Here is an 11,632-nt window from a genome sequence, read left to right as displayed (position 1 = left end):
GCTGGCATCTATGAATTACTCTTCAGTGACAGAATTGCATTTAACCTTGTTATGGGGGTCGGAAGCATCTCTATGCACTGTCTTTCCCAGATGCTGCAGGTGTCAATGTGGTTATAATTTAACATTGTGGAGGTTTTTCACTCTAAATTGTGTTTTGAAGATGGGCTGCAAATTGCAGGCCAGTTTCCCCAGCTGGTGTAAACCCACATAGCTCTGTGGATTCTGCTGCAGCCCCGCAGACTTGTGCCAGCTGCATCTCTGACCTGTGGCATCAATCACTCCTGCTGCTGCAGCCAAGTGAACCTTTGTTTTGTGGTAGTGTAATAGCAGAGGTTGTGCAAACACAGGGGAGCAGGTGGTCCACACCCTGGCTTTTAAGAACTGGATGTGCTTGCATTAGTGCTAGGATATCAGCAAGTGAATTACTGTCACCCTCCTGGCCGGGTTTGCTAAACATGATGTGCATTCCGATTGCTTTCATTTTTGGCTATGAGGCTCAAACCTCATTTGCTGAAAGCCAGTGCTGTGGTTTTCCTGAAAGTCCTTTGTAAGATGACTTGGATAACCCCCAATCCAAAGTCACTTCCGTAGCATTTGGGCTGAATTGGAGATCACATCCCAAAGGGGCCAGCCGAGACTTTTAGCAATAGAGCTGTTTGTGGGGGAGACGTTCTCAGGATGGGAGACAGCGTTGTTTGCCATCACTGGAGATGTTTGAAGCCCCGGTCATGCTCCTGTGCCCTCTGCTCCTCCATAAAGAAGCTGAGGCAAGCGGGCAACTGCAGCCATGAGCTGAGCTGAGCTCATATCACTGTGGGACCAGAGGAGACCAAGGGCACCTTGTGAGATTTTCTCCCTCCCCTGGGCTGCCCTGAGCAGCCTTTTCACTTCTTTCATGGGGGCCCAGCAAAACTCTGCGAGAAAAGGCTGCCATATCTTTCATGTGATTTCCCCTCATTTTGAGAGACTAACGTGATATGTATGGGAAAGTGCCAATGATAGTGATCTGGGCAGAAACATGTTAGACTTCATCTATTTATGTGCAAGAGCCACAGCAGTAACCTTTCTAAGAAAGAGCACAATTCATTGAAACTGTATTCTTTACTCCCCATACCTACTTCCAGAAAGTATTTCTTTCCACAAAGCAGTAAAACCAATTAAAAAACAGAAGACCTCCATCAGGAATATGGTATCAAGAGATCTGCAAACCCCTGTGCTTGCAAAATGTCCCTTATCACCTTCCAGAGAAAACCAGTATTTGCTTTCTGAGGGATCCCATCACTCTACATGTCGTCATTGCACTGAAGAAAATTAAACTTTTGGCTACTGACAGATCCGGGAGGGCAAAGAAACTTCTTGGTTTGGTAGCACTGAACCTAGCCTTTGTATATTGTCATTGCTGTAGGAAAACAATCACCTCCCTGTCAGACGCTCTCTTGGGTCCCACCAAAGTCAAATAGAAGTTGCACAGGTGCTTCTAAAAAAAAATGGGTCTGCTCTTGCTTAATGAAGACATAATCCTCCTCTCAGCTGCAATGGAGCCATGTTGGTGTGATGGTGGGGAAGGCAAGATCCCACACAGGCCCTGAGAGCTCCCAAAACTAATCCTTGCTTTGGTTTGCCCAGCGCTATGGAGCAGCTGCATCAACTGGAGGAGTTTTGCTGGAGGGTACCCATGGCTCAGTAGTGCTCAGTGGCTGTGGGGTGAGGGAAAGCAGGGGTTAGTCACTGTATTCACATTTCTTTCCCCATCACAGGATGTTAGCTAGTGGGATCCTGTTCACAGATCTCTTCTTGCTTTTAGGAATGTGACTAAATATCAACTTTTTTTGATATTACAAGAACAAAGCAAACCCCAGAGGCACAGTGGTGTTGCTGTGGGGTTGATGCATTGTCCCTCTGAAGAAGGGGTTCACACTGTGCCAGGCACCCATCTCACTCCTTATTGTGTTGGTTACCTGCTTGCTGCATTTGGGATGTGGGGTGACACCCACCCTTCACCTGCCTGGGAAGTGGCAGGGGACTCGTCACCCACCAGCTGCTCCTCCCCATCACACGCTCCCACCTTCCCCAGGGAAAGCTTGTTTTGCTTGTCTCGGAATGAGCTGGGTGATGCTGCAAGAAAATATAAAGACATTGTTTTCATCCATTCATTTCAATACCTCAATCACTATCTAAATTCTTATCTCTAGCATCCATCCTAGCAACAGCGTATGGTAAAGCTGAGGAGCATCAGCCAAGGGGGGGTCATCCCGGTCCTCATTTGCTGTGGGCTGTTGAGAGTCTCAGGGCAGGGAACTTCCAGGGACCACAGGACACACCAATATGGATCTTCCAGAACCCCAGGGATGCTGAGAGCATGTTATCCCACATCACCAGCATCGTCTGAATGAGCTTACATGCAGCTGCCTTGCAAAGATAATAAATTCATTGTAGGTTCCAGGTGGGCAGCAATGAACCCTTGCTTTGACTAACAGACACTTCCTTCTCAAATGGAAAATAAGTCTTCTTTGTTTGTTTGTTTGTTGTTCTTTTTAGGTGGTGGATAGCAGATAGCCAGTCCCCCATGCAGTGAGCTGTTTGTGTTGGTTTCAAGGGGCAGTCCTGGAAATGGTTCCCCCCTTCCTTCTCACACCCCAAAGGCTGTAATATCACTGGAAGATGGACATCACCTTACATTGCCATAGCTCCTAATCCTAGGGGATTTTGCTGTTTCTAGAAACACCTCTCTGTGTGCCTATCCACACAGATTTAGTCTTGTCTAGACCTGAGGCATGGTGTGTCTGTGCCCCATGCAGAGGAGTGTGGAGGCAAGTGTCAGCGTGCATGAGCAGCTTGTGTGGTGCCAATGGCAGCAAGACTTGGGATGTCCCAACGCCCTGGCATCCTCTTTCTGCTCTCATTGCACTGCCCTGCCTGCACCCATGGGCAGCAGCATGAGAGCTGCCCTCGTACCCCCCCAGCACCTCCCATGCGGAGCCGGCACCTGCAGCAGGAGGCCGGCTGACAGCACCCGCGACACGGGCTCCTGCCCTCCCCCAGCCGGGTGAGCCCGTGTGTTTCCCTGTTTGCCTCTCACCTTCTGCACTGATCCTGGGACAGGGGACAGTGACACCCAGGCTGCTGTCCCCGCCAGAGCCCGCTCACACCCAGGGTGTCACACCCCGGGGGCTTTCCAGGGCTCACATCCTCCTTATTCTCCTTCCCTCGGAGGGGCTGGAGCCCTGCACCCGGCCGTGCTCTGCTGCCAGGTCTGTACTGACACTCCGTGAGAGGGGCTGCCGGTGAGAGCGGGTGGTGGTGGAGAACTGGGAGGCTGCAAGAGCCGCGGAGCAGCAGAGCTGAACTGATGGAGAAGAGGGAGCCAGGGCTCTGCCTGACAGGTTTTGTTTGCTGCTACAGTCGTGCCAGTGTTTGCCTGCTCTTTTGGGCTGAGTGCGAGCCCAAGGCATCTGCATCTGTCTGAGAGGATAAACTTGGTTGCATATTGTTTGGGGGGGGTTGCTGGGGTTTCTGCTTCAAAACGATACATATAGTGTGTGTAAGAGGACGAAGTTTCTGCCTTGTGATCAGATAATATGGTGCTTTTGGGGAAAAATGGGTGTATGCCACTGCATGAGTGCTGCTTTTTAAAGCGGCAGAAGGACCCGAAGCATTGCTCAGGTGAGTAGGGATGGACAGCCCTAGGACTGGTTGGAAGGGGGTACAGATCTGCTAGAGAAAGGTGGGGACTGCGGAAGATGTGTATGTCTTGTGCATAACTGCAGATCTATCCATACAGCCCTGCTCGCTTCCGAGCTGCACTGTTGGCCCGTCTGTGGTAGGATCACAGCATCCTGGATGCTGCACTGGTGCAAAATTTCCAGGAGCTGTAGGGAGGAAATGGGTCTGTCTTGTGCAATGCTCTGGCCTCCAGAAAGTTGTCTGATCCCACTCATCTCTGTAACGAACAGCCAGGGAAATAAGCCAGGAAGGTCAGTAGATCCACTGCTTTATGGTGGCAAAGTGTGGTGTTTGCAGAAAATGCAGGGAGGTGGGCGATGTGCTGTGCTAACTTTTGCTACCAGTGTAGTGCAGGGGAGCTTTGTGTGTCAACAGTTCATGAGAAGTTGCTGGAGTACTGTATTTTCTAAAGGTATGTATGTATTCCTCTAGACTCCCTTGGTTTCTGGTGCTTGGTTACTGATGCTTTTGGCAGTAATATGAGGGAGAGATTGTTGGAGATGTTTACTCAGTATAAATTAGAATGCAGGTCCTTTGATTTGTGAGAGCTGAGAAAATTGTGTAGGAGATGAACATCTGTCAATTAACATCCACCTCTGTTTACATAATAAATACCACATTTTACCCTCAGTAGGGAACAAGAGTACATCCAGCCAAAGCAAATCAGTTTGCTCACCTAATGCTTAAGGGCAAAATTCTCATTGAGCTCCAAAACCAAATATCCCATCATCTAGGTACATTACACAACAGAAAATTGTCTCTTTTCCTTTTAAACTGCCTGTCCCAGTGGTCAACCAGGACCCAGCAGCATCTCACAGCATGTGCTTCACTGAAGCTCGTTTGCTGGAAAGGAGGTCAATTCAGACAGGGGCTGTAAGGACCGTGATGGAGCTGGCAGCTCCAGCTGGGTTGGGTGCACTCCACTGGCAGCAGCACCCAAGCTCACAGAGATGCCTTCAGCCTGTTTTTTATCAGAGATGCCTATTCTGCTTTGCCTTTGTTGAGAATCAGGCAGGTCTAAGTCAGTTCTGACATTTATAATATAGACGGACGTTATATTAAATGCTAGATGCTCTGCAGCTGCAAATTGCTCTATTTGAACTCAAATGTCAATTTACAGCTCTATAATGATATCCCAGTCACAGTCCTACCTCCCCAGCAGCAGTGGGCATGACTGCCTCATCACCCAGACAGGCACAGCATGCTCTCCAGGACCTTAGCTTCACCTCCCTTCAGGCACACCTGGGGGCAGACTCTGCATCATGCAGGCAGTCTCATGGACTTGCATTTGGCAGCTCTAGCACTCCACAGCTGTGAACGTTTGGGTGTTCAAGGGATTAGTATTAGGAGTAGAGCTGTCATAGCATGGTCGTACTGGAGAGACATGGCCTCGGTGATGGTTTCTGAGATTGCAAATAGACACCAGGTGCATGAAGCCTATTCATACTTGCCCACGCATCTCCATCCTCCAGTCCCAGTGTGTCCTGCGTCATAGCTCTAGGAGTAACTGGGTCTTCCTTGAGCTTGCCTCTCACAGCTCTTCATTACGTGCAGCCTTTTTAAACCAAGGGGCCTTAGTGGCTTAAAGATTTCTTTCCTAATTCCCCTTGTTACCTGTCAAAATGCAGTCTTGACAGATGCCCTTTGCCAGGGATGCCTCAATTTTTCCTTCAGGAGGTGGCTCTCAGAGCTGGTGCTGGGCCAGTTGAGCACTGTGAACACTCTAGTGTGCTTGGAAATAAGCAGAATAGGACTCATTTTCATCTACTCAGGGGCCTTCGGGCTGTACCCATCTGACCACACAGACACATTTATGGTGTAGATCTGTTTCCTAGAGACAGATCTAGACTCCATTCCCAACTCCAGAAACCTGCCTGTGGCATCTTGCCTGCCATCCTAAACACCTGTGTGTTGGAAAGCAGCCTGCACTGAGCCCATACCTTTTGCTTTGGAGATCTGTCACCTGTATTTGCTGTAATGGATGGACAAGCAGCAATGCATGTGAGAGCAGGATGTGTCCCATGCTGCTGCCAACCTTAGGGAATTCCCTCTGACTCACTGGCCAGTGAAAAAGTTGCTGAACTGTTAAGTTTTGCCCCAGGTCATTTCTAACAGGCAATTCACTGCTCAGTGCTTGCTCCTCCCAAGTGACCCCCCAGGGCATGCACTGAAGCCTGCTGTGGGATGGGAGCCACCACCCCAAGTGAGGTCCTGGCTTACCAGGATGAAGCCTGAGTAAACCAGGATGCTAATTTTGGGCTGGGTACGATTTTACTCAGAGCTCCTCAGGGGGGTCCCATGAGAGGATTGACCATGATTTGCAGCCCATAAGCAGTCATCTGGGGGGGAATAATGGGAAGCAGAAAGCAGCTCTGGTTATGGTTAAAACAGAGAGCTTTGGGGACAGTGAGATGTGACCATCTGCCATGAAGCAAACCAATGACACAGGTGGATCTAAACAGGTCCCAGTATGGATTTCAGTGGAGTTGCACAGGGCTTGTGCAATGGTGGGTGAGGCAGTTAGGCTGCTGAGATTTCAGGGGAGATTTCCTGGGGAACAGGAGCAAGCCCCTTCCCTCCCTTAACCTCTCATGTTATTGCCGACTGATGTGGCTATGGAGATGGGGCCATTCAGCTCCCTGATGGCTTCTAGCTCAGCAACCCATAAGTAGGCAACACCTTGCAATCCTCAGAAACCTCCCAAAAGAATATAGAGAGGTAGCTGAGGATATCCAGCCTCAAAACGTCATTTCATCAGCATTTGAAGTGTCTTCAGTGCTACTGAAAATTATTATGAGAAGCGATTCTCTATCTTTCCAGAAGAAGTTGAGAGATCCAGTGAAATTCCTCTGTTTTATCTTAAAGTTATTATTGCCATGAGTTGTTAGCAGTTTTAACATTTTACAGTGTTGACACGCTCTACATGCTTTGGAGGAGTAATCTCAGATAAAGGTTTAAACTTCTTTTTCTCTTCCTTTCCTTTCTAAAGGATCTGAAAACAGCTGTGAAATGTGAATAGATTTTAACTATTAAGCCCAAGCTGCCAAGACGTTATTTCCTGTAGCTTTGACTCATGCAACTGAACAAATAAATTGGATCAGAATATTGTTTTCTAACGTTGATTTTTGTCTCCCTCTGCCACCCCCAGGCTCGGCTCTATTTAAAGCTGATATATCAGAGATAGAGTATTCTCCCTTGTGCTCATTTTCCCTGCTGGCAGGGCACTGCATCGCAAAAACTGCTTGCTTGGAGCAGGCTGAGTCTGCGCCCCCAGGAGCCTGACCTGGGCTCCCAGTGGTCACTCACTCACCAGGGGAAGCAGCCTGTTGTCATCTGGCATGGGCTGGTGCCACTCATGTGCCCCGGGGTTGTATAATGAGGAGAACAGGGCTTTGTCTGCAGAGTTTATCATCCTGGGCTGAGCATTTGGCTTTCAATGAGACCTGTGCCCAGATCCACGACTGCATAGGAGAGAAGTTTAGCAAAGGGTTCACACTGAAATCGGCACATGCAGTTCCATTAGCAATTAATTTCTGTGAGTATGTTTGATCATGTTCATGTCTGCAATCAATTGTGTATTTCACTTGGCTGTCAACTGCACCCGCTAGCCCAGAACACACCGCGTAAATAAGTGTTATTCCTATGAGGGGTGACAGGTCGTAAGATCAGTGTCCTCTTATTGCTTCCTTTGTCTTCAGCATCTGCTTTTACAGCATTTGTGCCACAGTGAGGCACAGACAACTCAAAGAAGCCTCCAGATACATCTCATCTACTGCAGTGTCATTACCGGCAGCTGCAGGCTATGTGCACAGCTAAACTGTTTCCCATGCAGAGGTCCAGCACAACATCTATGCATCATTAATGTCGCTGTCACAGCGGGATGTAATTGCTGCCTAGGCCTTTTGGTGGCTTTCTGCCCGAGGGCTCATTTCATTCTTGATGTATTATAAATGACTGTAACACAGTACCTCTTAAAAAAACCCAAAACAACAAAAGGTAAGTATGCTGGAGAAGCTTTTGCTAATATGTTGGCCTGCTGTCACAGATTTAAAACTGTAGAAAGCACTGACAGCCATCTTATGTGACTACAAGATTGCTGTCATGGAAGTCACCTTGAATAACAGTACATCATTCAGCTGTGCTAGGGGCAAAACCGGAGGGATAATGTTGTCTTAGTTTTATAGAGACATTTAAATTAGGCATTGTAGTGAGATTGCCAGTCATGTTGCCTTGCTGTTGAGGATTTGGGACTGCAGTGCTGATAGGATCACTCTTAACTGGTTTACAGCTGACATTGGAAACGGGAAAAGGACTCCTCAGCTTGTTGTGTAAGACTGTCAATGTGGAGTGCGGTGGGTAGGAGACTTTGGATGTCCAGGTGCTTCTTGGTGTCACCATCTTCCGCCCTGCTCCGGACCTGCAGTGATGCTGGTGGGAGTCCTCCTAACCAGATAATGAGACACTGGTTGCATAGCAATTTAGTTTGGGGGGGAAAACAATGAAGTCCTTGGGGAAGAACTGCTAGCCTGTAAGAGAGAGGATGAAGGGATGTGTTTTTCCTTTCCACTGCTGGGTATGCAATTACTGTAGACTCCTCCTGTGTCTACAACCCTGGCAAATGCCCACTGGGAGTTTGCATTAAATCAGTGTGGGATGCATTTCTGTCAGAGGTTTGATTGCTTGGTTTTGCATGGTATGGATCATTATGACAGCTGCAGAAGAAAAGCAGGACTCCTCAACAGGGGTGGACAGGAGGAGCTTGCTGCAGGTACTGAGGGATTTCCACTCACTGAAGGCCAGGTACAGAAATTTTGTTTCCAAGTTCAATCCTTAAGCTGAAAGCAGAGGAGAGAGGACTGAAGGAAGCCGTGATCGCAAACTTCAAAGCCAGAGCAGTTGCTGTAGAGTGGGAGTGAGACACTCCTCATGCCTGTGGGGGCTCAGGATGAAAGTCACAGGCTTCAAATAGCAGCATGGGAGGTATCTGGGTGAGTGGCCAACAGCCAGGGCAGCTGTGCCACCACCACAGACCAACTATGAGGACTGAGCAGCTTGTGAGGCAAGTGTTTATAGGGAATGGACTCAGCATAGCTAGCCTGGCTTGGAAAAAGAAGGTGAAGGGGTCCCTCCAGTCCCGTCCAGCCACCCTGCCCCTGCACAGGCCCCGAGGTAGCTTTCTTGCTGAGGAGAGGAGCCTGTAAAGGGAGACAGACGGAATCATGTCTTCATCTGATGGCACGTCCCTTAATTTTATTCTTTTCTAGCTAAACTAGTAACTAAGGAAGAAAGAAGTGTGAAGAACAGAAGAACAAGATGTCGGTGCTGTCTAATGACACAGCCCTGAATTCACTTCTCTCCAAGCTGCTTCAAGACTACCTGGAGCAGACAAATAGCTCTGCACCTTCCCAGGCTGTAAGTGCCAGGAGCAACCTGGAAATCATCTACGTGCTGCTGATAATTGGCCTCTTTGGCTTCTTCACAGTGGGAGTCATGCTGACCAACATCCGTGCCAGGAGGCTGGAGAACTCCCGCGACCCCTACAACACCTACATTGCCACAGACATTTGGCACAAGAAGGACAGGGAGTATTTTCAAGCCAAGCTCATAGAAAATTACAAGCTGTGCTGTGTCTTTGAAAACCAGCTGGCCGTGGAGCAGCCAAGCATGCAGATTCCTGAGGCAAAGTCTTCCTAGGAAAACAAGAGAGAGAATTGTACTCTGCACAGGGACATCCCGACCGATACCTGGTACGAAACAGACTTGCTGCTTTTGCCCATCTGCAGAGCCACAGGCACTGGCCTCAGTCAGGTTGAATAACCATGGACTGATGGTGAAGCTGGTGGATCTGTGATGGCCCTGGTGCTGCAGAAGTGCCCAGCCACCAGAACATTACTGCAATCAGTGTAAGGTCGAGGAGAGGACACACACATAGGGAGTATCATGGACTCATCAGCTTCACCTAATGAAAAAAGCAAATGCTGGGGTTGCCAGTGTGAGCGCTTGCAGTAGTCCATGTAACTAAAACCAAATTGGATCAAATGCACGCTAGAGGGCTTAACTGCCAAGTTTGGTTTAGGCAATACTTTTCAAGTAAGGCCTGAAGTAGCTGAAATATTTGATTTGCATTTTTGTCCAGCATAGAATAATGATTCTGTAAATTGTACAGTGCTGTGGATTACCTGTTTCTTTTGGAATTGTGCACCTCTTTGAGATAAAATTCTAGAAAACAAATCCCATTTTTTTCTGAAAACCATTTCTGTGGAAAAATGGTGGCTTTGGAGGGAAACTTTTTAGCACCTGCCCCTAATTCCCAATAGGTACCCCAGATTGGTTTTGCCAGCTACTTTTGGTTTTATTCCTCATGGAAGGGGGTTGATCCTAGCAGCAATATCTACCCTTGCATGAAGATTCAGCAGCCCACAGGGTCTATGCCATGCAAGTGTGTAACATTCCAAGAGTTTCAACCACCTGTAATTATTGCACAAGACCTAAGCGCTAGCCCTTGGTTGGAAAGTGAATTTCCACTCTGTGAAAAGCAGTTCCACAAAGTGTTTGATATTTAATCACTGACACAGCCTATGTCTGTGCTTGTCTTAAAGCCTGTGAGCAGCTCCTCCAGCAATCTCCCTTTCTACAGCTCTTTACCTATTGCAGTATCCAACTGCAGATCCTGCCAGCAAGGTTTTCTTGCCCTTGGCCTCCTTACTCCCTCCTTTGGCAGGCAGCGTCTGCTGAGCCATGGGGGCATGGTGGCAGCTGAACTCAGCTTCTGCAGCACAGCTTTCATCTATCTCTGTTAAAAGGGAGAAATACGGCTCCCCTGGACATCGTGTTACTCAAAATAACAACCTTGCCAACTTTATGCCTGTTTTCTCATTTGGGATCAAAGCAATGGCTTGGGCAGAAGGGGGGTTTTATTCCTGCTCTGCAGATACACATTCCATTTTTAGCTACTGGAGAGGAAAGAGAAGTGGGAAAGGCTTGAAAGAAAGTTGTGCAGAGCAGCCACTTCAAAGGCAAGGCAAGGGTAGATAGCTGCCCAAGTATTTGGATGGGCAAGTGATACCAGTCACAGCATATCCCTTTTCCATGCATAGGTACTTCTTTAGCACTGCACTTTCACTAAAGTAATATCCCAGCCGTAGTTGTGTTCCCAAAATACTTGGGACAATTAAAACTGCAGGGTACTTTTTAAGAAAAGTATTTAGGTGGTGCCTACCATTAAGCTGAGGACAAGATACATGTTTTCAGTATCTTGAACAGCTTGGAAAATCCCCACCAGCTTAATTATCCGAGTCAGTTTTTCCTCTAAGGGAATATAAACCAAAGCCAAGCTTTGGAAAAATGCTGCCTTCTCAGCTTGGGCGACTGCTCTTTTGGGATCTCACCATGCAGTCTGTTTATTACTTAATTTCCCTTCGCTTGTGAGAGTTCAAATGCTTTTGCTTTATGGATCTCCATAGGCAGGCCCATGCAGCATCACTGGCAATGCTTGAACTTGCATCAAAAACGGCTTTTAAATACATTAAAACCTTTGAACATTAAGCTTGTCAAAAGGTCTCCCTCCTGCAGCTCCCCCTCCATCCCAGGTGTTTTCAGCTATTTTGGGTCTAGGCACTTGCTGGTCACTTTATTGTGTTAGCTCCAGTGTAGTTGTTTGTGACAAGGGTGATTGGCAGCATTAGCTGGCTTCAACATTTTTTTTTCAGCTCTGCAATGTTACATATTTTAAACAAGAGGGGAACCATCATGCCTTCTCGTAACACTTTCTTGTGCCACCGGGCTACAAACCACCCTTCAGTGGCAGCTGTGAACTCCCCCCATGAGCTTTCACATTACCCTGTAGTTCTTTTTTTACCCTATTTTCTTCACTTGTACAAAGCAATAAAATGTGAATTGCAAACCAAGC

The 11,632-nt window shown here is 47.9% G+C and overlaps 1 protein-coding gene across 1 annotated transcript; it reads left to right on the top strand.

Annotated features, from left to right (window-relative positions):
* Positions 1-3,231: 3,231 nt before the first annotated feature.
* On the top strand, positions 3,232-9,417 carry KCNE1 (potassium voltage-gated channel subfamily E regulatory subunit 1; the record flags this gene model as incomplete). Its single annotated transcript, XM_080612994.1, has 2 exons — positions 3,232-3,251; positions 8,988-9,417. The coding sequence occupies exon 2, from the start codon at positions 9,037-9,039 to the stop codon at positions 9,415-9,417; it is 381 nt and encodes a 126-aa protein (XP_080469120.1). The 5' UTR covers positions 3,232-3,251; positions 8,988-9,036.
* Between the last annotated feature and the right edge of the window lie 2,215 nt (positions 9,418-11,632).

The sequence above is a fragment of the Psittacula echo genome (assembly GCF_963264785.1).
Source record: "Psittacula echo genome assembly, chromosome: 3".
NCBI lineage: Eukaryota > Metazoa > Chordata > Aves > Psittaciformes > Psittacidae > Psittacula > Psittacula echo.
This window is presented reverse-complemented; position numbering and strand designations above follow the sequence as displayed.